This window comes from Orycteropus afer, unplaced genomic scaffold, assembly GCF_000298275.1.
Source record: "Orycteropus afer afer isolate SDZICR_OR568_19922 unplaced genomic scaffold, OryAfe1.0 scaffold00037, whole genome shotgun sequence".
Taxonomy (NCBI): Eukaryota; Metazoa; Chordata; class Mammalia; order Tubulidentata; family Orycteropodidae; genus Orycteropus; species Orycteropus afer.
The window spans coordinates 117,453-142,083 of NW_006921624.1; the positions used below are offsets into that span (position 1 = coordinate 117,453).

The following is a 24,631-nucleotide window of genomic DNA, read 5'->3' on the forward strand; positions in this document are numbered from 1 at the left end:
GCATCTACTGGGGATGTGAGGTGAGGAAGGAAATTTGAGTGCCAAGTGCTTTCTCTGTGTTATCTCTTTTAACGTGCATTACACCTGCCACCATTTGTCTGTCTGTCATACTGTGGTACCTTGTATATTGCAGCGATGCCGGAAGCTGTGTCGCTGGTTTTTTGAATACCAGCATGGTGGATAGGTTTCAGTGAAGCTTCCAGACTAAGATAGACTGGGAAGAGAGACGGGGCCATCCACTTCTGAAAAGATTGGCCACTAAAACCTGTATGAATAGCACTGAACCACTGTCTAATACAGTACTGCGAAACTATCAATATCAGTGAAACATCATCTGGTATATGCCAGAAGATGAGCCCCTCAGGTTGGAAGGCATTCAAAATATGACTGGGAAAGAGCTGCCTTCTCAAAATAGAGGGACCTTAATGATGTGGACGGAGTAAAGCTTTTGAGACCCTGATTTGCTAATGGGACAATTCAAAATGAGAAGAAACAGCTGCAAACATTCATTCATAATCAGAATGTGGAATGTATAAAGTATAAATCTAGGAAATTTGGAAATGAAATGGAATGTATAAAGATCAGTGTCCTAGGCTGAAATGGACTGGTATTGGCCGTTTTGAATCAGACAATCATAGGGTCTACCACGCCAGTAAGGACAAAATGAAGAGGAATGGTATTGCATTCGTCATCAAAAAGAACATTTCAAGAACTATACTGAAGTACAGTGCTGTCAGCGATAGGATAATATCCATATGCCTATAAGGAAGACCAGTTAATACTGTTATTATTCAAGTTTATGCACTAACTACTAAAGCCAAAGATGAAGAAATTGAAGACTTTTACCAACTTGTGAAGTCTGAAATTGACCAAACATGCAATCAAATGTATGAATAATTACTGGTGATTAGAATGCTAAAGTTGGAAGCAAAGAAGCAGCATCAGTGTTGGAAAATATGGTCTTGGTGAAAGAAATGATTCTGGAGATTGCATGATTGCAAACAAGACCAACAGTGTACTCATTGCAGATACTTTTTTCAACAACATAAATGGCAAATATACATGTGGATCTTGCCAGGTGGAATACACAAAAATCAAATCTACTACTGTAGAAAAGGTGATGGAAAAGCTCATTATCATCAATGAGAACAAGGCCAGGAGCTGACCGTGGAACAGACCATCAATTGCTCATATGCAAATTCAAGTTGATGCTGAAGAAAATGAAAACAAGTCCACAAGAGCCAAAATAGAACCTTGATTATGCCAACTGAATTTAGAGACCACCTGAAGAATAGATTTGACACATCGAACACCAGTGACTGAAGAAGTCCATACGAGGTGTGGGATGATATCAAGAACATCATACTTGAAGAAAGCAAAAGGTCATTAAAAGGAAAGGAAGAAAAGATCAAAATGGATGTCAGGATAGATTCTGAAACCTACTCTTGACTGGAGAGTGGCAAAAGCAAATGGAAGAAATGAAATAAAAGAGCTGACCAGAAGAAAAAAGGGTGGTTCAAGAAGAAAAAGTAAAGTATTATAATGAAACATGCAAAAATCTGGAATTAGAAAACCAGAAGGGAAAAGCATACTTGGCATTTCTCAACCTGATAAAACTGAAGAAAAAATTGTAAGCCTGGAGTTACAATTCTGAAGGATTCTGTAGGCAAAATAGTGAATGATGCAAGAAGCATCAAAAGAAGAGATGGAAGGAATACACAGAATCACTGTACCAAAAAGAATTGGTTGACATTCAGCCATTTCAGGAGGTAGCATGTGACCAAGCTGCACTTAAAGAATTGGTGAAAAATAAGGCTCCAGGAATTGATGGAATACCCATTAAGGTGTTTTCAACAAACAGGTACACTGAAGGTGCTTACTCATTTATGCTAAGAAATATGGAAGTGTCCTTCCTGGCCAACCAGCTGAAAGGATCCATATTTGTGCCCATTTAAAAAAAATACGGAACTTAACGAACCATATTATTGTCGCACACGAGTAAAATTTTACTGAAAATAATTTAAAAATGGTTGCAGTAGTGTATTGACAGGGAACTGCCAGAAATTCAAGCTGGATTCAGAAGAGGATATGGGGAACAAAGGGTATCATCACTGATGCCAGATGATCTTGTCTGACAGCAAAAATGACAGAAAGATGCTTACCTGTGTTTTAGTGACTATGCAAAGGCATCTGACTGAATCATAACACATTGTAATTATAGGTAATGTTGGAAAGAATGAGAATTCCAGAACACTTAATTGTGCTCATGAGGAACCTGTACATAGACCAAGAGACAGTTGTTCAAACAGGACAAGAGAATGATGCATGGTTTAAAATCAGGAAAGGTGTGTGTCATACTGCACTGGGCAGGTCTGCTGCAAAAGACCTCTTTAAAGTGCTGAAGAACAAAAATACCTCTTTGAAGACTAAAGTGCGCCTAACCCAAGCCATGGTATTTTCAATAGCCTTATATGCATATGAAAGCTGGACAGTGAATAAGGAAGACCGAAGAAGAGTTGATCCTTTTGAATTGTGGTGTTGGTGACGACTACGGAAAGTACCATGGACTGCCAGAAGAACTAACGAATCTGTCCTAGAAGAAGTGCAGCCAGAATGCGCCTTGGAAGCGAGAATGACCAGCCTTCATCTCACCTGCTTCAGTCATGTTGTCAGAAGGGACCATTCTCTGGAGAAGGATAGTGGGCTTGGTAAAGTGGAGGGTCAGCGAAAAAGGAGAAGGCCCTCAAAGAGATGGCTTGACATAATGACTGCAACGATGGGCTAAAGTGTAGCAGGGATTGCGAGGGTGGCACGAGACCAGGCAGTGTTTCCTTCTGTGGCACATAGTGTCACTGTGAGTTGGAGCCAACTCAGTGGCACCTAACAAGAACAACAACAAAGTGGAGGGTCAGTGAAAAAGAGGAAGACCCTCAGTGAGATGGATTGACACAGTGGCTGCAATGATGGGCTCAGGCGTAGCAAGGTTTATGAGGATGGCCCAGGACCAGGCAGTGCTTTGTTCTGTTGTCCACAGGGTCACTATTAGTCAGAGCTGACTCTCCAGCACCTGACACCACCACCACACCTGCCAGGGGTCCCCTTTGCAGCACTTCAGAGTTGAAGAAAGTGAGCCTTGGGGAAGTTGAGTTCCTGCTGGGGTCACCAAGCTGGGAATTAGGAGAGCTCTGATTCCAGGCCAGCCCTGCTTGCTGCCTCTTCCGAATATTTTTCAGTGTCCTGTCCTCTGCAGGGCATCTGAAGGGGAATCCTAATGTGCTTTTGTTTCTTTCTCACTAGGTTTGGCCGGTACAGGTGTGAGAAAGGGACCACTGCCGTCCTCACCAAGAAAGTCACTGCCTTGGATATTGAGGTCCTGGAGGAAACAGTGCAAACAATGGACACTTCCTGAATGGTGCCAGCGGCTGGCTGGCTGGTTATTGCTCGAGAAGACTGAGAGCATCGGAGGGTCTCCTCTCCATAAGACACTCATTTGGCCACTGTTTGCTGAATGAAACTCAATAAAAAGAGAAAATCAAATTGGGGTGGCTGAGGCCTGGGGGCTGCATGTTTTTGGGGGGGCTGCTAAGGTCCATCACCTCCTTTAGGATGTAAATTTCTCCTGGAGTACCAGTCTGGGTTTTGGTGGGTGTAAGAATGATGTAACCCTCCTAAACCCAGAGGGGTGATGCCTCATCTGTTGCAGGAGGTCCAGCTGGGGTCCTTAGATTCTTCAGGTGAGCATTCACACCCACCCCTCGTGCTCACCTGTGTTCAAGGTAGCCTCGGTTTGTTTCAGGTTGAGTGCTGTACAGCCTTCTACTCCAATAGCCAAGAAAGAAAGAAAGAGGAATCTCCAAGTTTGATTTCTAGAGCCCAGCTCCCTTCCAAATACTGAGAAAAACGGGGAGGGATGGACTGTGTGCCTTGCCCATAGCTTCACTTGAGTTATCTACACTGTCTGGTTCCACAGAAATCACAAGGAATGCTTTTGGGTTTACTGTTCTGTAATAATTAAGACAGGGTCATTTCCCAAACATACAGGCCCAGTGAGTGGTTGAAATGGATGTCGCCGGGGGGTCCAGTGGAGTCAGGCAGAATTGTTCTCGATGCTGAAACTGGATGGAGTAGAGCAAGCAAGTTTGTGTTTGGAGACTGATTTTGCCAAGAAGAGACACAATAGGGGTTCTGGGAGCTGTGAGAGGAGTATTTGCTAAATATTTGTCGGGCTCAGAACAACTTTCAGTGGAAAGTGCTAGGCATGGGCAAGAAGGACTTGACTTTCCCCGGGTCGAGCATTGCTGGGCCTGGTACCACGGTCTTCCAGGTGGACCCACTGGTAGCCAGCTTCCCTTCAGCTACCCCAAGTCGGGTGACGAGAACAGTGGAATTATTTAGGGCAGCAACTTGGCTGGTGAGTTATTCAGTCACCTGGAGAACTTAAGAAGATTCCACGATTGCTCAGAATGTCTGGGGCCCAGGAAATTGAGCTGCTGACTCGGTTTTAAGTTTAGGGCCCATGAGTTTAGAAGGAAAGAGTATGAAACATTTGAAATTATCCATGAATCACACTCATTCAAAAAAGTAACCCCTCTTCCCCATTTTATTTCAAACATGGAGAACAAGTACAAAGCAAAGATAGCATCTGAAGAAAATCTCTCAAAACCTACAGTATCACAGTAGAATAGAGTTCACACATGGAAACAGCAATGCCCCAGTCCCAAATCCTTTTATTTCCATGGAGGCCTGGTCAGTGAGCTCACCGAGTCAGCCAGGTGAGTCAGAAACCCCTGACACCAGTGGAGCAAGTGTGTGTGTGTGGGGGGGATTATGCTCTGGTCTGGAGGGCTGAGCTGCCACCAAGTCAGTGGACATCAACTAAGGCCATTTGAGGGTTAATTTGAGTACAAAAACAAAATTCAAACTGTTTCCTTCAGAGCTTGAATTCACATTTATAAATTAATCTTCACAGTTAATCCTATCTGGGAAGAAGATATAAATGAACATATGTCTGGTTTCCTACACATGGTATAGCTGGGCGTGAATTCTTGACTGGCATAATCCATGGACTTCAGTTTTGTGAAGGGAAGAGTGGCTGCCATTTTTGGAGCATCTACTGTGTGCTGGCTGGCAGGCATGCTTAATTTCAAAATCTGTCAGTCAGCAGCTCTGAAGGTAGGTATCATTAGTCCCGTTTGACAGATGAGAAAACGAAGGCTCAGAAAGGGTAAGAAATTTGTCCAAGGTCATACCAGGAGGCTGCAGAACCAGAATGTGTGGATTGGACAGCGTGAGGGTAGAGGCTTTGTTCCTTTTTGTATCCCGTGCTGCCACGGCTTAACACTGATAATGAAATCAAGTCTCAGCATCCGATGCAGCGCCTGGTACACGGCAGGAGCTCAGTAGAAGATGGCTGAACCGGACTCAAGGAAAACTCAATGGCTTTCCAAATCATTTGCCTTCTGAAGTGCTACACCAGATGCTGTGTTCTTATTGCCATTCATTAAGTTACAATGCAGATAAAAAATATTAGCAAAATCTCCACTCTATGTGGGGGGAAAGTAAAAAAAAGATTTCCACATTATTGCTTTACAACAGACTAAATTAAGCACACAGATTGCTGGAAAAGATACTAAACAGAACTACTCACCATGTCAAAGGCTCACTATACAATCACAGTCTCCTGCGATTGTGTTCGAATAAATGTAGAAGAGTCACTGAAGGGCTTCTCCAGAGGATTCACATTACAATCCAGATACAAGGGGCACTTTGAGGGCCTGCTGACCAACCTCTCTCCTTGTTAACAACCCAGCCTAGATTGTCCACAATAGTTACAGACCATTTTGAATATGACCAGTGCCCACCCCAGATGGTGTCTTCAGCATCTCTGCTGTAAAGCCCGGCCCCCTTGGGCACCTGCTAAACCCTCTTGTCTTAGTCCTAGGCTACCAGGTGGCCACTTGTGAGAGAGGAAGACTCAAGTAAGGCAAAGTGGTGCTGGCTTTTCGTAAGGCATGGTGCATCCAAGTTCAGGTGCTTGAAGTCCAGACGTGCATCTGTTTGGCAACCTGGTGCACATACCCGATGTCAGGTCTTTGGTTGGGGTCCGGGTAGATGCACATGCTGACCAGTTCTCGTAACTGTGAGGAGAGAACGGTTTGTGTTACTCTTGAGGAAGCAGTCTTACTCAGGCACTGCACTCAGCGTTAGCCCATTCCATCCTTAAAGCAACCAGAAGATGTACGGTCACACAGCTACTGAGTCATATCCAGGACCAATCCTAGGCCTGTCTGGCCCCAAGGGCCACGCCTGGGCACCCTGAGCGTGGCTACCTCCCTCTAAATAACTTTGGACTCTTCCACTGTCCTCCAGACCACTGAGCAAAGCCATTCCTGTGGGTGTTTCTGGGCCGTCAATCATGCAGATGCCCAAACCAGAGGACAAAACTCAAGGAAGGGCTTATTGATCATAATAAATGCATTAACATGCAGCAGGGCCGCAGTCTGCCCACCCCCTGGCCTCTTTATTGTGCTCATGAAAGACGGAGCTTTTAATTATACAGACACTGAAGGCTGCTCCGCCTCAAGGTGGGGGAGGGGATGCCTTGAGCCTCTGATCGCCTCACATTCTTCTGATAGTCAGAGTGCCAATTATTTTAATGGTAATTAAAATAATGACCTTAGAAAGCCTGCATCTTAACTTGCATCACCGGGCTCACCACAATGTTTTTCATTTAAATACCTGCTGCTGGAGGGGCTGGCTCGCCCTGCGGGGTCACGGGCAGCAGCGGGGAGAAGGGAGGCCTTGGATAAGGAGTCTCGAGTGGCGTCCCATTGCTATGTGCAGTGACGCTGGGCAGGGCCAAAGGGTCATTCTGGAGATTTAGGGGCAACTGTACAGATTGCCTGATGAGGGGGTTTCAGGCCGAATGGGCCTGGGCCTCCTGCAAACGGAGATCGTCTGGATGGAGAATTCTCTAACTGGTCTACAGAGCTTTAGGGCATCCCCTTCAAGCTGTGCATGGGTCTTTCTGGGATCCTGGTGTACAAAAACCCTGAGCAGGTGACAGCTGAGCCTGTAGCCCCTGCGGACACTCTTGGAGTCAGGTCGCCTACGGATGAGATGAGGCCTTTCTGAATCTTAAAATACTGAAGGGGGAAGTAGCTGTGTGTGGCCTCTGACAAGTTAAAATACCCACGAAAACTAGTTTAAAGCAAAGTGTATGTGAGCTGAACGGCTCACTTGTGAGTAGCCCACACAGTACAACGTGTGTGTACTTGAAATTTTCAGAAATCCAGGGAAACAACAAAAAGCATCTTCCTTCTTTCCATTTCTAATAGATGATAAAGCTTCAGAAGGGGTGTGCTGAGGGGTTACAGTGACAAGAAGCACCCCTGGCTCCCAGACAGGACCACTGAGCACTGTGCGCTTTGGGGAGGAGTACCCCATGAACATAGGACTGACTTGGGAGAGAAGGGGGCTGATTTGTCTGTTTCAGCCTTAGATTCCAGTTCTCGTTGACAGACGGAAAACGGACGCACTGAAGTGGTTTGCTCCTAGTGACTGGCTTCTTGCATCTGAGTAGTACAGGATTCCACGTGCATACAAAAGATGAGGAAAAAAGAAAAACCAAGGGCAGCTGTTCACTGTTTCTTAAATTGTTTTTTCCTTTCCTACCACTTTCCACCACCAGCCACTCCCCAGAAGGAAGGTTGGGTGCTCTACTTCCGTAGAGATACCGCCTCGGAGACCCAACGAGGGGTCGCTATGAGTCGGACCCAACTTGGTGGCAGTGAGTATGGTTTTCCACTTCAGAGCATAAGTACTGCCTCCAAAGACACATGTATGAATTTTATAAGTCATTGAAACAGAAGCTGTGGCTGAGAGGAAATGTGCTATACAACTTTATGGGAAGACATGGGTTGTTAACCCTAACTTTGTCCTCTGGGAGTCTGCAAAGCCAGCCAGCACTGCACTGAGTACACAAGCGCCTGGCAGAAAGGGTGCCAGTGACCATGGGCGTCTGTGATTGGCTGGGCCACAAGGTTAGAGGACATGGGAGTACCATGGATTCTTGACCCTGAAATGGTTGAAGATTGACCAGTTCTTTTTGGTACAGTGACTCTGTGTATCCCTTCCATCTTTTTATGCTTCCTGCCCTTGGGGGTTTTCAAAGCCCTTCCGTGTCATTGTTTCCTTTTTCTGGACTATGACAAGGCAGAACATGTACTGCTCTCATTTTGCACGTGGGAAGCTGGGGCTCGGCAAGTGGATGGAATCCCAGAGCCAGCAGCACAAGGTGGTCCAGGCAGGGTGGTGGGAGGTGTGGCCACCAGGCTTGGAACCACCACAAGGGTGCAGGTCTCCCTGCCTTGGCCGCAACAGCTTCATGGCCCTCAGTGGCTTGTGCTCCCCTGGGGCCCCAGTGTGGTCGGGCAAAACGGGTGGGGGCTTCCACTTACTCAAGCTGTCTTCTGCCCAAGCCCACCGAGACTCAGAAATGTTCCCGTCCCTCAGAGAAAAGTAAAGTATTATAATGACATATGCAAAGACCTGGAGTTGAAAAACCAAAAACCAAGCACACACTTAGCATTTCTCAAGCTGAAAAAAACTGAAGGAAACTATTCAAGCCTTCCGTTGCATCGAATCACAGTGTCTCTGGGACCTACAGCAGCAAGCCTCACACTCAAGCACGGAGAAGCCAAACGTGTTGGCAGAAGTGTGCTGATGGCGTTATCTGCCAGTTCCCACTGTTCCACTGCCGCTGGATGGACCACGTCCTGCTGTTGGGAGCCCACACGGCTGTCCATGAAGCCCCTTTTGTAAAATTAATCTACTTGTTATCCCTCTTGGGTCACTTTCCTAGAAATCTTCTCTTCTCCATCCTGTTCAGTGAACCCTACAGCTGTGGTATTTCAGGACTGCCCCTCCTCGTGAGCGACTGCTGGCCACGTGGGACTGGCTGGGCTTGGCCCCTGGCTTCAGCCGTGCCAGGTTAGCAAGCAGACTCACCTTCTCAGAGTAATGTTCCCCAGGAAGAGGCGGGTAGTCACACTGCTCGATCTTCTGGCAGAGGGAGAAAAGGTTCATTTTATCTCCATAGAAGGGGCTCTGGAGAGCGGCCATCTGCAAGGGGAGGAGGACAACAAAGATGACTTTCCAGCCGAGGCTAGCACTTGAGAGGCAAGAAGGGCCGCTCCGGAGGGAGTGCACGCTGGTCCTCACGGCAGCGGCCATCCAGTAGGGCTTCTCCCCCCAAATCCTGAGGAAGCTGTGATTCAACAGGAAGGAGCAATTTTAACACGTCTTTGAGACCTCTTTTTCTCTCCTAAGGCACTCAGGTGGCACAGTGCCTAAGGCATTTGCTAACCAGAAGGCTGGTGGTTCAAACCCACCAGCCACTCTATAGAAGGAAGATGAGGCGATCTACTTTATGAAGGTTTACTGCCTTGGAAACCCATTGGGGGTTGCTGTGAGTTGGAATCGACTGAGGATGGCAGGTTTGTTTTTCTTTGTTTATTTTTCTCTCTTGGTGCCCTGGGGTGCAGTGGTTAAGCACTCAGCAGTTAACCAAAAGGAGAAAGATGTGACAGTCCGCTTCCATTAATATCACAGCCTTGGAAGCCCTATGGCACAGTTCTACTCTGTCCTATAGGGTTATTATGAGTCAGAATTGACTCAGCGGCAATGGGTTTGGTTTTGTTAGTTTTTTTCCTCCCCCCCTTATAGCAAGGCTCTGGTGGTGTAGTGGCTAAGGCACTCAACTGCTAACTGGAATGTTGGCAGTTCAAATCCACCAGCTGCTCCACGGAAGGAAGACAGGGTGATCTACTTCCATAAAGATTTACAGCCGCGGAAACCCAGTGGGGGTCACTATGAGTTAGAAACGACTTGATGGCAGAGTTTGGTTTAGTTTCCCCTTAAATAAATTGGGGACAAGGACTTCAGTGAGAAAACCTAAAAGGCAATGAGGAAGGGGCAGCTGAATACTGAGGGCGGCCAGTCATGTGCAGAACCGCCCCTGCCTCAGGCCTCAACACTCAAGGAATGATTGTGGTTGTGTGCACGCAGCAGACAGAACACGGAGGCATTGCTCCCCGGGCCCAGCAGGTTCCCTTAGTGCATTGTTATATTTGTGTACAAAACAATTCCAAAGTCACCCAAGAGAACATGTCTAATACTAAGGACTAACGTTTTTTTTTTTTTTTTTTTTTGGGTAGAAGTAAGTGAAGCATGTATTTTTGGCTTTTTAAACCCTAGGCTGTTCTTGCTGGTTCATTACAGAGTTGTCTGAAGGACTAGAGTTAGGGTGGTGACTGCTGCCGTCTGCAGAAGCCAGATGTCCAGATACCAGGGAGCGAAGGTGGGAGGAAGGAAGGCTGGGTGCAGGGGGCCTGGGTCCTCCTCTTCAGGGAAGCTCCAGGGTGGAAGGGAGGTATCTGGCTCTGCAGCCGGCCTGAATTCAAGCTTTGCCACTTGCTTGCTGTGTGACGGCCTTGGACAAAATCTCTTTTCTTCTCTAGCCTTTGGTTTCCTCATATGTCAAATGGGAAGAGGTTCCACCCACAAGGCTATGATGAGGCTTATATGGCGTGGGGAGAAGGCCGCACAAGCAAAGCTGGTGTCGTGCCCAATGAGCCCACGGCCCTGGGCCCACTCCTGAGGAGGGAAAGGACTGGTTTTCATCCAGTTAAGAAACTACCAGGCCACCCCCTTCTGAAGGGTGCCAGACCCCCCTACCCCACCATTCAGAGCACTCACAAGAGGGTGCAGCAGGGACCGTGGAGGGGCTCTGTGAGGCACGCGTCCCGGCAGCCCAGCATGGTGCCTGCCAGCCCCATCTGCTGATTAATCCATAATGGGACTCAAGTGCTTCTCGTCACTCCCGTTCACCGTCGCCTGCTGCCGAATAACGGCTCAACGCCTCCTGCTAACGAAGTGCCATTGGTAATTGTGCCCGCCACCCGTTTGGTCCTGGTTCCCTTCTGAGAAGCCAGTCTGCCAGGACCACTCTGCACAAGCTTCCTGCCCATGGGCCCCTGCTGTGACTGTGACTATGGTCGGGCACTGGAGACTTGAGTCCTCTCATCCTTGTGCCCAGGGGGTGGAGCCGGGAGCCCTCTCTCAGGGCAGGAGAGGTCCGTGGCAGCTGGGTCTGGGCTTGCTCATTGCCTTCTGTTTCGCAGCCTGCCCCCATCCTCTGCTCACCCCTCTGAGCGGGTCTGGTGACCCCAGAGCAGGGCCTGCTTCCTTCAGAAGAACCGAGGAGGGCTTCAGAGCCCCGGGTAGCATCCTCAAGTTTGGAAATGGCCTTTGGGGAGGCCTGGACATTTGGGTGTTCCTTCAGAACCAGGCCCTGGAGTCCGCCCCTAGGCAGCACTCATGTGCCCAGGTACCTGGGCCAGAGTGGTCTTCAGGTTGGTGTTTTGGGGGCAGCATGATTTCTTCCTGCTGCTGGCTGTCCACCTGGGCCTGTCTGAGGAGGGCTGGGCCCTGTCTGGACTATGAAACTCCTCTGGAAGAAGCCAGGGGAGTGGCTCTGCATTTTGCTTATGAAAGATGCAGCGTGTGCCCAAGTTGGCTAGGAGCTGGCTTTACCAGCGAGTTCGCAAAATGACATCCCTTGGGTGATGCATTTCCAGTAATTAAAATGAGAACCTTGGGTGCAAAGGGTTAATTCGGCAGTTTCAAAAGGACATCTGTTGCCATAGCAGAGAGCGGCTGAGACTCCAGGGTGGCCTCCCACTGTGATCTGGTGCCCTCTGAGGCATGGCTGGAGGATTAAGATGGAAACTGTTACTGTTTAGGGTTGAAAGAGGGGACAGTCTAAAATCTGCCCTGCTAAGGCAGGCCCTGGTTTTTCCTGTACTCCATCTGGGAGAGAGTCAGGTGATCCCCGAAACAAACCCATCTGATCTGGCTTTCACGAGCCTCACTGCTTTGAACTCCCAAAGGATCCCAGAAATAGAGGTGATAGTCCTCTTATCTCCACCCCCCACCCCAGATGGTTTCCCCATCCTTTCCGGCATGCTTCCTGCATCATTTCAGGAAAGTTTCTTTCTGGGAGGGTCAAGCAGTGGGCCGTCATAGGGGCTCCCTTGAGGCCCCCGCCGCTGATGGCAGCTTTTCCATCCACGAATGCGTATCTGGAGAAAGCAGTGTCCCCGCCTGTCCCCGCTCCAGTTGCCAGCCTTCCACACAGATCAGGGCAGCAGGTTGTGACAGGGCCTCTGGGGCTGCTTGCGACACTGGGATTAGAAGAATTACTCTGGATGGCGAGATCCCCTCTTACAGGTGACCACCCAGCCTCTGACGGTCGGAGCAGAACAGGCACTGCCGTCTGGGCTGATACTGGGGCTTCGTTAGAACTGCCGCCATTGCTCTCTGTGCTGCTCCTCAAATGCAAAACTTTTTTCTCTTTGGTGTTATTGGGATGACACATAGCCAAGGAAAAGGGAATGTGTGGGCGCTCGGGCCCGCTGGGAGGACTCAGAGAAGCTGGTGTGTGATCTGAGATATCAGAGGGAGAAGGGGCAATCTGACTTCAGATAGAACAATGATTGTGTTTGACTGCTGTCCTGTGAGGGCCTCAGATGCCCGTCTTGCCACCCAGTATTTCCCAGGCACGTCCTGGAGTGAAGGGTGAGACCAGAGGCGAGTTACGAAGGCGTCCACAGTCCCACTGCCCCACAAGGTAGGGGCATCCAGACTTTCTGCCAGCTCCAGCTAGTTTTCCAGAACAGGATTCTGTGAGAGGCACGGCTGATCACTGGGGTCTTTTCCCCCAGCCTGCTTTCTTACTAGATCTCAATCTCGGGCAGCTTTTTGCAGGCTGCAGTGAGATGTGCCCCCACCAAGGATCCTGGGGCCAGCGCAGACAAAGCCAGTTCCTTCAGCTCCAATGCCGATACGGAGCTGAGCTCCCATGTAAATAAATAAATTCTGCAAAGCCCAGGCAGCCTGCTGGGCGCCTCCACGGGGCACACTGGGTAATGAAAATAAAGCAGCAGCCTTCCCACATGGCCATGCTCAGGCATGTCTGCTGGGAGCTCCGGAGACAGAGGAGTAGCTGCTGTGGCCGCGGGATGGAGCCGGGGTACCGGGGGTTGCTCAGACTCCTCAACACTGGGCTTTCCCCCTTGCGGGGGCTCTGGGCCAAAGACCCATACCTGTTTATCCACCATGGCCACCTGGTGGTTGGAAGAAAGCCCCACACATCCATTCCTGTTTTGGGGGCCAGGCCCTGGCTCCTGTAGATTTTAAAAAAACAAAACACTGCCACTGAGTCAATTTTTGACTCACAATAACCCTCATTGGGTTTCCAAGGCTGTAAATCTTTACTGGAGTAGATTGCCTCATCTTCCTCTCTCAGAGCAGGTGGTGGGTTTGAACCACCAGTCTTCTGATTAGCAGCTGAATAAATGCCTTACCCACTATGTCACCAGAGTTCCTGGGCTCCTGTTGATAGGAGGGCAGAATTCGACAGTTTAGGAACCTGTACCCGTTTGGCCGCTTCTTTGCTGTGTGACCCTGGGAAATCCCCTCCCCTCTCTGAGATTCAGTTTGCTCCTGAATAAAGATGCTGGGACCTGCCTGGCCTCATGATTTGCTCCACTGGCCAGGGCAGTGCTGCTCCTAGCTGCTGGGCCACGTGGCACATTTTTTCCTGATGCTGACCTCTTCAAGACAGACTCCACTTGGCCCCCAGCCCTGCAGCGGGCAGGCCAGTTGTAGAGTTTTGTGGCAGTGCCTCACTAGCTACAGGTCAGCATATTGAGGTGACCTCAGGAGGCCCTCAGTGGAGACCTGATGCTCAGGTGAAAGGAGTGTGATGGGTGAATAATGGCTCCCAAAGCTGTCCACGTCCTAATCCCTGGCCCCTGGGAATGTTGCCTTATGCAGCAAAATGGACTTTGCAGATGTGATTAAGTTAAAGATTTTGGGATGGGAAGGCCATCCTGGATTACCCAAAACCAAACTCCAAACTCTCTGCCATGGAGTTGTTCCTGATTCACAGCGACCCCTGTTGGGTTTCCAAAGCTGTAAATCTTTACAGAAGTAGATCTTCCTTCCACAAGCAGCTGGTAGGTTTGAACCACTGACCTTCCAGTTAGCAGTCAAGTGCCTTATCCACTAGGCCACCAAAGCTCTTGCATTACCCAGGTGGACCCTAAATGTCCTAACAGTGTCTTTATAAAGAAAGGCAGGGAGCGATGTGACTACAGATGAGATTTGTGACGAGAGAAGCAAGAGGAAGGAGTGATGGGAAGGTGGGGTCACGGACCAAGAAATGCCCATGACCTCCAGCTGGAAAGAGCAAGGAAAGGCTTCTCCCCTGGAGCCTTCAGAGGGAACCGGCCCTGCCGACACCTTGACCCAGTGAAACTGATTTCAGACTTCTGGGCTCCAGAAGAGAATAAATTTGTGCTGTTGGAAGCCACGAGTTTGTGGTACTTGGCTACAGTAGCGACAGCAACTAATACAGTGGGGCTTTTGAGACTCCCAAACCACGCTGTTCCTTCAGGGTGGGCCGAATCCTCCCCCGTGGTCTGGAGCGGGTGAGTGGGGACTTCGTCACATCCCTTCAGCCTGGCACCCTGGGAAGACGCTGCAGCCTGCGCAGTGGGAGACTCCAGGCGTGACTCTGGGAGGCTTCCTTCCAATTAGCGCAGCCCTGGTTCAGATGTGGCTCCCCTCCCCTCTGCTGAGAAAACATCCGCTTCCCCTTCCCTGCAGAGGCTGGGGGAGCCCAGTGTGCCCACCAGCCCGGGGTTTCACCACTTGGCTGGGTTGACCCACAACCCCGTCCATCACCCTCGGCGGGGCTGGCAGCACTGCCCGGGCAGCCACGCTGGTTCTTGCCTGTGGGAGCCCCAGGGCCATTAGGTTTAGACCAGCGCCCACTGACCGTAAGGACTCTCGATTCCTCCGCGGGACTTTATCGATTTATTTCATTGACTTCCCACTGCCAATATCGCTCTCCCTGGCGGCAAGCAGCACGGCCCCACACAACGCTGACGAATAAATCAACTTGGCTGAACCAGAGCCTCGATGCCAGGGAGCCACTAACGCAGACGCTGCCTCCTTACACGTGCGCTTAGGACCCAGGATGAGTTCTGGGCGAGGACGTCCGACTGGGAACCCAATAGGACTGGCGCCTTAGGGCCCCGGCTCAGACAGCTCGGCCTCAAAGGGGTGGAAACAAAGGCTCAGGCAGCGGCAGGGCTGGCTGTGGCAGGAGTCTTGGCACAACCAGGGGGGACTGGCTGCCACACTGCCCCCACTCGGCTCTGGGGAGATGAGCATGGCTCCCTTGGTCACACCCTGGTGTGCCTGTTTATGTGTTTTGGTCTGGAGGTCCTCAGGTTCATAGAGGGCAGGAAGTGGTTTACAAAATTACAAAACACAAAATGGACGGATAAAAGGAAAAGCCATCTGGATCAGGAACAATATAAATGAGGGTGAAAGAACAAACCCAAGCCCTCCACGGGGACTGAAGCTGAGCTGCCCTTGGGTTTCCTGCTGGCCATAGCAAGAAGGGAAACTGGGCACGCTGAGCTGCGAGGCCTCGCGGCTGGGGGCAAACGCTGTTTCCCAAGGGCCTCTCTGAACCGGGGCCGCACTTAAGCGTCTTATTTACTCTTCACAACAAGGCAGAGTGTGACCCCATATTATGTGTGGGGTAGCGAAGCTGAGGATGAAGGAAATGACTCGCCCTACATCCTTCAGTAGGCGAGTGCTAGAGTCAGGATTTGAACTCAGATCCTTCTGACCAAAGCCTGGGCTCACCTGAGGACCCTGCACTCTCTCATCATAATTCCCATGTTGTTGTTGTTATTGTTATGTGCCGTTGAGTCAAACCCGACTCATAGCAACCCCTCCTTGGGTTTCCAAGGCAGTATCACTACGGAAGTAGGATTGCCCAACCTTCCTTCCGAGGAGTGGCTGGTGGGTTTGAACCGCCAGCCGTCTGGTTAGCAGGCAAGGTCTTAGCCACTATGCTACCAGAGCGCCCCGTAATTCCCATAGCTATGTGAATTGCATCATTTCTCTCTCTCTCTCTCTCTCTCTCTCTCTCTCTCTCTCACACACACACACACACACACACACACAAATCTAAATCAAAACTGTATTTGCTGGCTGCCTACTACACCGAGGGCATTTGCTTGGACCTTAAAAAACCCAGAACAGCAGTTTCTGTCTCTCTGGACTTGACACTTGGGTGGATTTATTTGGTGTCTGCATAGCCCTTGGGGGTTTTCAAAGCCCTTCCGTGTCATTGTTTCCTTTGGACTATGACAAGGCAGAACGCGTACTGCTCTTCTCATTTTGCTCATGGGAAGCTGGGGCTCAGCAAGTGGATGGAATCCCCGAGCCACCAGCACAAGGTGGTCCAGGCAGGGTGGTGGGAGGTGTGACCACCAGGCTTGGAACCCCCAAGGGTGCAGGTCTCCCTGCCTTGGCCGCAACAGCTCTGTGGCCACGAGTGGCTTGTGCTCCCCAGTACGCCAATGTGGCCGGCCCAAAATGGCTAGGGGCTTCCACTTACTCAAGTTGTCTTCTGCCCAAGCCCATGGAGACTCAGAAATGTTCCTGTTCCTTGCTCCAGGCTGCCTGCCAAATCTGGAAATGGCCGCCTGGTGGCTCCATTTCATGGCTCACGGGAGGGGCCATGGTCTTTAGTGAGACTCTCGGTACTAGGCCAGGAGGGACATGGATACCACTCACCAGGAAACCTTTTGAGGGCATGAACCAGGCCTGATTTCTCTCCGATCCCCAGGGCCAGTGTGTTAATATGGTTACCAGGGAAATCGAGGTCGCTGGGGATCGGCAAGCACAGGTCATCTGAGCAACCAGATCCCCCACCTGTGCCCCTGCCTGTGCTCCCTCCACAAGAAGACACTGAACTCTCCCGGGGGGGACTTCCGGTCTGTTTCCCTTCTCAGACTCAGAGCAGGCCAAGGGCGAAACGGCACTCAGTCTGCCACTCACGGCCCACCTCTCTGACCTTCGGCCTGACAATGCCAGTGGCAGAGGCTGGGCCGAGAAATGAAGGTCAGGTCCCTGGGGGTAGGGGTGCTGCAGGTGAGCACTGCTCACCTGTGTCCTACCCTGAGCTGATAGGCAAGGCCCTACCCTGATCAGAGGCCCACTGTGTGTGTCTTACCAAATGCTGCCAAGCTCTGGGCCAGAGACTCACCTCGTACAGCAAACAGCCCAGAGACCAGATGTCGGACTTGAAGTTGTAGCCATTCTCATGGATCCTCTCCGGTGACATGTAGTAAGGTGTCCCAACTGAAACACAGCAAGGGGGGTGCTTATGCTCCATGTAGGGGCAGGGCATGTGGGTGAGGTGGAGAGGCAGCACATGGGGGCTGGGGAGAGACCTAGCCTTAGTCTTGTTGGGACCCTGGGCATCCCTGTCTCCCCTTCTGGGACTATGCCCTCTCTAGCCAATGAGGGGGAGTGGGCCAGATTGGAGGTTTCCCCCGTGGTAGGGCATTAGAACTTAAAAAAAGGAAATTCCCAGGACCCAGCCAGACTTAAGAATGAGCATGAGGATCAGGCAGCTGGGATCGGTATTTCTACCCACTGCTGATAGAAATTCAGCAGAAAGAGCCGTCAGTCAATTTATGAATCTGTGTCGGATTCTATTGGGAAAGCAAATTGTGACTCCAAGTTGTAACCACTTATATATTTTGGTCATGAGGGAGCAAAAGTAAAATGAACGGCCAAGTGTGAAATGGATGACTTGTCAAATCTCAACCACAGGATGAAATCCAAACAGTTCACAGTTAACAGTGGGAATCCCAGGACAAACTGTAAGTGGATGCTAGCACCCTGAGTACCGCAGACGTGCTCACAAGGTGTAAATTGTCTCCCACACTGAAAGGAAATGTGGAGTTGATGGGATACACACAGAGATGGCGGGGAGAGGTGGAGGTCCAAAGCCCTGTCCTCAGAGAGGGATGGCATGCCTCTTCTGACTGGCTGCAGCCAAACTGCAGGCCACGCTCCTTCCTGGCTGGGAATATGGGACCTGGCCAGACGCTTCTCCCTTCCTCAGTCTCATCCTTTACTTGTTTTAGATCTGTCTGGTTTCCAGAGCAGAGACTCTGTGGGGACAGATGACCTGAAGAGTGGCCTGGGTTTTGGGTGGCGATGAAGGACATGACTTGCCCCCAGGCTGGGTTCTGGCCTGGGGCTGCACTGGCCAGGCTGGGCCTGAAGCCCTGACACTGGGCTGAACCCCATCAGGAGTGGGCCCATTAGAAGGTAGTTGCTTGTCTGGGTAAGTATGCACATGGAGCCCGTTAACCGCTAAGGCTGGACTGAATAGCAGCCACAGCAGAAGCACCTGTAGGAGCCTGTTAAAACTCTTGACCCTTGACCCAAACTGTGGGGTCAGAATCTCCAGGAATGGAGCTCGGACAGTGGATCTCCCACAAGCCCCTGGGAGACTGTGATGTACAGTACAGTCTGAGCCTGGCCATTGCAAGGCTTTTGTTTGCTCACCTGCTCATTGTTTCAGATGTTCAACAGACATCTGTGGAACAAATGAATAAACGAATTGATGAAACTTTACCCAAGGGAGGCTTAGCCTGTCTGTGCTGGTACTGACTGGTTCCTCAGTGTTCCTGCCCCAGGGGTGGGCCTGATCCCCTTTAGTCTACTACAAGGCTATACCATCTCTTCCTGTCATGCCTGCTTTTGCTGAGAGCAAATCACTAAAAACATGATTTTTATATTGACAACAAATACTCAAATATCAGAGAACATAACACACAACTTGTATAAGTTTTAAAGATAAAACAAGAGACTTCAAAGAAACCCTGAGCTTGCAGTGGGACAGTCTTGGACTTGGGCCCTGAGGCCATGCCCAGGCCAGGCTTCCTTCTATCCCGGAGGCCTCCGGGAGACCTCTGGCCGACACAGCAACAGGCCAGTGTGGCGTCTCCCCGCCCGGCCTCAAGGCGGCGCTCTGACGCAGAGGCTTCCAGCAAGGCTTTCACTCCCTCTCCTCGCAGTGGGGGACGGCGCTCAGCATATGAAAGAGGAGCCTAACCAACCCTGACCTTCCCGGCGTCGGCACCAGATTTCAAACCCGGTAGATATCAGAGGAGGACGCGGGCCCTCAAAGGGGGAGGCTGATTAAAGCGGCCGCTTCCCCGAGACGCGTCGCTCCTGTCAAAACAAACTTAGCAGTGTTTTGAAATGCTCACGGTGTTTGAAACATGTTCGTTAGATATAAGAAAGGCAAAGATTTCACAGGAAAGAGACTCTGACGTGGGTGCCATGGGTGAGTTGCAACGCTTCCCCAAACTGCGGTTTCAGAAATGGCTGGAGAAACGTGGTCTGCTGGCAGACATCGTCTCCGCGCCGGGTTCTGGCCGGGATGTCTGCGCTTCAGGGTCGAATGCTGACGGCCCAGGAGAAGGGATGTGGCTAAGGTAGCGATCGACGCGGGTCTGAACTTAGTTCGGTCGCTCACTAGCTGGGAATTTAAATTCTCTCTCGGCCTCAGTTTCCCCATCCATAGAAGGGAGGGGATGAACTCCCTGTGGTCCTTCTTTTCACCTTTCTGAGCCTTGGTTAGGCGCTCTGGTAGCATAATGCCTAAGGCACTTGACTGCTAACCAGAAGGCTGGCGGTTCAAATCCACCAGCCACTCTTCGGAAGGAAGGTTGGGCGATCTACTTCCATAGTGATACTGCCTCGGAAACTCAAGGAGGGGTCGCTATGAGTCGGGGCCGACTCCACGGCAAATAACAACAACAGAGCCTTGGTTTCCTCTCAAAACTGGGGATAACAAAACCGACTCTACTGGGATCTGCGGTGGAAAGGGCCCTGCCGCCACAGACCCCAGGATGGAGCGGGTAAAACAAGGGCTGCGGGTGGGGAGGAGAGTGAGGGAACGGGAAGAACAGCAGGTGGGGCGGAAGGAGACCAGACGCTAGAGCTTCCGGGCGGTGGGACCCTGCGCTTCAGTCTCCCCTGTGACGCGGGCCCAAGAAACTCCCTGCCCCTCCCTAACATTCCGTCAGGTTCCAGACGCTCCCTTGTCGCCTCCGCTCTAGCGCCGCAGCTGCCCTAGCGGGCCCCACCTCACTTGTCTGCACCGGTCCCTCACCGTGTTCCGTTCCCACCCTCCACCGGAGGCAGAAGCCACGCCCCCGCCCCCCAGGCCTAACCTCTCCCATCCCTAAGGGAGAGAGGTCAGATCCTCAGCCTGGCATCTGAGAACGCTCCACACTCATCCACACTCATCCGCCTCCCAAATTTCAGCCTGGGATCCTTGGGCAGCAACGCTCACACCAACGCCATCCGGCTGGCCCCTAGCAAGGCCCTGTGGGGTTGAAACAGAGCCAGCCATACCTAGAAGAATCTTTGATGGGTGAGAAAAAAAAAAAAAAAACCTGAAATTGTCCACTACAGATTAGTAAGTAAGCACAAGTAAGCATGAGCTTAACTTGCTTATTCGGTAATCAGACACTGATCACAAAACCAGAACCAAACCCTTTGGGAGTCCATTCTGCCTCATGGAGACCCTACTGTGTTTCAGATTAGAACCCTGCTCCATGGGGTTTGCAGTGGCCGTGATCTTTTAGAAGTATATGGCCAGGCCCTTCTTTGGAGGCACCCCTAGATGGATTCGAACCAACCAGCGGAGTCCATGCTGAGCTGGGCAAAGACTAAAGAAGAAGCAGGGACATTATTGCCATTGACTGTATGGTTGTTGTTGTTGTTGTTATGTGCCGTCGAGTCGGCCCCGACTCATAGCGACCCCTCCTTGGGTTTCCGAGGCAGTATCACTACAGAAGTAGGATTGCCCAACCTTCCTTCCGAGGAGTGGCTGGTGGGTGTGAACCGCCAGCCTTCTGGTTAGCAGTCAAGCGCTTTAGCCACTATGCTACCAGAGCTCCCTGTATGGTTACATGGTGCAAATCCCTGCCCTTCTCCAGCTCTCAGAGTGAGTATATCCAACATGGAAATCAGGTAGGCCACACCCATAGTTCTACATGGCACCCTGTATTTTCCTGACATAAAGCTTTCATCCAAAAAATGGCTCATGGAATCTCAGATTGATCTTGACCTCCACACTGTAACTGTATATATCTCTATATAGCCTCCAGGGGCTGTTTGTAGATGCCTCAGGCATGTAGCAATGGGGCTTCATCACACTGTGACCTTCACATTGAGTGTGGTAATTCTCACCCCAGAGAGGGCTGGGAGCACTAAATGAGATACTCCAGCAGTGCTTGGCTCAGTGAGAACTCTAAAGGATTCCCAGACTGTAGGTTCTGCAAGGGCAGGGGCCTTGATGAATGAATGAATGAATGAACAAATAAAACAACTGTAGCTGGCATCCGAGGCCCAGGCCCACTCCTCACTTGCTGTCCCCTTCAGGTCCTCCCGTCTCCCCTTTTGGCATCAGCTTGTCTCTCTAACGGTGTGGGCCTGGAAATGCCAGGAATGTGGCAGACAAGCCAGGCCACGTGTGACCTCCCTCCCAAGTGTCAGCACTCAGAGCCTCCCCTCAAAACTTGGGCTGGAGCTCTATCTGCTGACACAGGTGCAGGTTAAAGGATGGTGTTCCCAAGGATTGCTCCCAGGTGCTCCATGCTGCTGGAAGGGGATGTGGGTGAGGCTTGGGGGGAGACCCAGGAACATGTCTGCACAGTCCTTTGTGCCTGCCTGATGGGCACCACCACCAGAAACACTTGGCCATGAGAACGGTGCACCTGCTGTGCAGGCCAGGTGGGGGGCAAACATGTCACAGCACAGGATGGCCCACCCTGGACTCCTGTTGGCCTAGGGGTTCATGGGAGTGCTTGCACAGGACAGAAGGCTCCACCCTCCTTTCCTGTGGAGCCCAGGACAAGCCCACCTGGTCCTGGGTCACCTCCTGCTGCTGTCGAGTGGGATGGGCTCTCCCTGTATGGCTGGGCACTTAGACCTGGGTCCCCCCTACTCACAGCTCATGGGGAGTCCTCTCTCAGCCCCTTCTCTGAGCACCCACAACCAAAGTCCACTTCCTGCCATGCTGTGGGCTCATGTCCCAGATTAGAGCACTGGGTGCTGGCTGACCCCAGCTTCAGCACCCTTTTGCTGGGTGGCCCCGGGCATGGGTTATCACCTCAGAGCCTCAGTTTCTTCGTCTTTAAAATGCAGACAGTAAATACTGTGATATTTTTAACAAACGTATTTTCCAAGCATTTGTTTAAGCCTCATCTTCTTTGTTAATTCACGTCTTCAGTGACAACTGACTTCAGTGACAGTGAAAATGCAGCCCTGGGTGGGGATGAAGCAGCCCCAGACCCTAAGTGGAACCTGGGCTGCGCAGGGTGAAATTTACACTGAGCCTTGCACCATGCCTACAAAGGGGGCCCTCAGCAAAGAGTTCCATCTGTCCCCTTACCCTGCCACCCTGGGTCTGACTGTATCTGTCTCCCCATTTCTTCCAGTATGGGGGTCCCTTGAAGGCAGAATGGCTACATAACCCCCATGTCCCCAGCACCCAGCTAGGGCCGGGGCAGTCAGATCAGGGAAAGGAGAAAGACTGAATAGATACGCTCCGTGGTCTGGCCAGAGGGCCCGACTGCTTGGACCCGATGGAGGCTGCCCCAACTGGACCTGCTTCCCCCAGCCCCGGGCGGTGGCACGGGGCCCTGCATGGACAGGCCCTAGATGTGAGCGAGCCTCCCTTCCCAGCCCTGCTCCCACCCATGGCCACCCTGTCACCGTCACCAAGCCAGCAGGGTCTGCTCTCCCGGCCCTACAATTTGTCTTGCAGCTGCTGCCGTTGCTCGGAGCGAGACACTTGCTTGTAGCTTGTGAGCTGTGTATAGGCAAATCTTTCATTTTTCTTTCATTACGCCGGCGTGTACTGTCACTTAATTTTTATGTATGCAATCCTTCCTGACAAATATGATCTGCTGCCTGGTAATTCGTCTGACGCTCATTCTGTTCCGCGCTCTAATTACGGCTCCTATTCCTGACACCGAGGCAGCCGCTCTGCCACTGCTGGGTACCGCACCTGTCAGCCCGGCCATGGCACTGACTAATGCCCTTTCATGCCAGCCTCATGTTAGCAAATACAGAGGTGGGGAGAGGACTGGGGGAGGGGGAGGCAGGAGGAGATAGGATTTGCATATGCCTGGCTCCTGGGTCACCAGAGCCGAGGTGGTTGCCAGGGCAACATAGCGGGCCCCACAGCATCCCCACATAGTAGGTGTGCATTAGATGCAGCAGATGCATAATTCATGCCCACGCACAGTGTGAAGGTACCTCGCCCCCTGCATTCTTCCTGAGTCACAGTATAGGGCAATTAGTCCAATCTCTTGCCCCATTAAATGTGTGTGCAAGACTTAGCCATTTTGCAGAACCTCACTGTGAAAAGGAAGTCTTTCCCCTTGGGTCCTGTGGACTTCAGGCCCAGGCTTTGGTTTTGCACTGTCATGGTCGCGGAGCCTGGGTCAGTGCAGAGGCAGGCCCTCAGTTCCGGGAACTGGTGCTTGCAAACAGGGCCTTTCAGAGCCCCATGCAGGCCTCTCAACTCCTGGGTGCTGGGCACTCGGCCGGCCAGGAGGGAGGGCAGGTCCCAGGAAAGCGTCCACCCATCGCATGGACTGGGCAGCTGCTCTGAGGCCTCGGGAAAAGCCCAGCTTCCTCAGGCGGCCTTTTCCCAAGTTCCAATTCTTTCTCATTAATATAATAAGTGCACCAGTCGAAGTCGATAAAATCACACTGTCGGACAAGACCGTATTTGTGCCCGTTGCTAATGATGTGATCGTAACTGGCTCTGACGGAGCGCGGCAGTCTTTTCTGGAGCACGACAGAGAAGGGTTGGAACTGACTGACGGGGACAGGAGCAGCGCATTTTACTCTCTGACAGTCCCTTGAATTTTTGGCCTTTTCGAAGCTCTTATACCAGAGAGGTGAACAGTCTCAAGCCACAGACACACATTGACTTTAACAAGAGAAGTGTCTCCAAGACAGGTTCCTTCTCAGTAACAGGAGAGTTGGTGCTGGGGTACCCAGAGGGAGACCCCAGCATTATTTATCTGCCAAGGCCCCCAACCCTGATCTTTGGGAATAAGCACCAACTCTGGACTGAGAGGCCTGGGTTCAAGGCCTGGCTCTGCCACTCTGCAACCTCAGAAAGCAAACTGCTCAATCTTCCTGAACTTCAGAATCTTCGTTTGCAAACAGAAGGACCCTGGGCTCCCTCCCACCTTGGGAGGCCTGAATGAAGGATCAGAAACCTCACCGACAGCAGGGCCTCGCACAGTCTATCCTTCTGAGCTGAAGGGAAGGCTCCAGGGTGCCCAGTTTCTGAGGCCACCTAGCTGGGGCCCCTTGGGAGCCAGGTAACAAGAACCACTGCTGACAGGGGCCAAGGCAGCTGCTCTAGCATCTCAGGGGTCAGATGGGAACGAGAGTTTCAAAACAACCACACTCGTGTGCACACACACCACATATTACACACACATACACAACCACACACACACTCCCGCAGCAGCTCTGGCTGCTGATTTCTAGAGGGGTGGATTTCTCCTAATTGTGTGCTCTACACTGAGTCTCTAAGCCACTGGGACCTGTATGAACAGTGACAGTGTCCACCAGGAAGGTG

The 24,631-nt window shown here is 51.3% G+C and overlaps 2 protein-coding genes across 2 annotated transcripts in view; one reads left to right on the top strand and one right to left on the bottom strand.

Moving 5' to 3' along the window:
* PSMB7 (proteasome 20S subunit beta 7) overlaps window positions 1-3,409 on the top strand; it is a 67,186-nt gene extending 63,777 nt beyond the window's left edge. Inside the window, exon 8 of the mRNA XM_007936619.2 lies at window positions 3,298-3,409. Coding sequence (XP_007934810.1) covers window positions 3,298-3,409 — 112 coding nt within the window. The remainder of the gene's footprint in view (window positions 1-3,297) is intronic.
* A 2,617-nt stretch (window positions 3,410-6,026) lies between these two features.
* Window positions 6,027-24,631, bottom strand: part of NEK6 (NIMA related kinase 6) — a 41,698-nt gene continuing 23,093 nt past the window's right edge. Inside the window, exons 7-9 of the mRNA XM_007936620.2 lie at window positions 17,198-17,292; window positions 9,010-9,123; window positions 6,027-6,137 (exon numbers count right to left, since the gene is read on the bottom strand). Of these exons, the coding sequence (XP_007934811.2) occupies window positions 6,027-6,137; window positions 9,010-9,123; window positions 17,198-17,292 (320 nt within the window). The remainder of the gene's footprint in view (window positions 6,138-9,009; window positions 9,124-17,197; window positions 17,293-24,631) is intronic.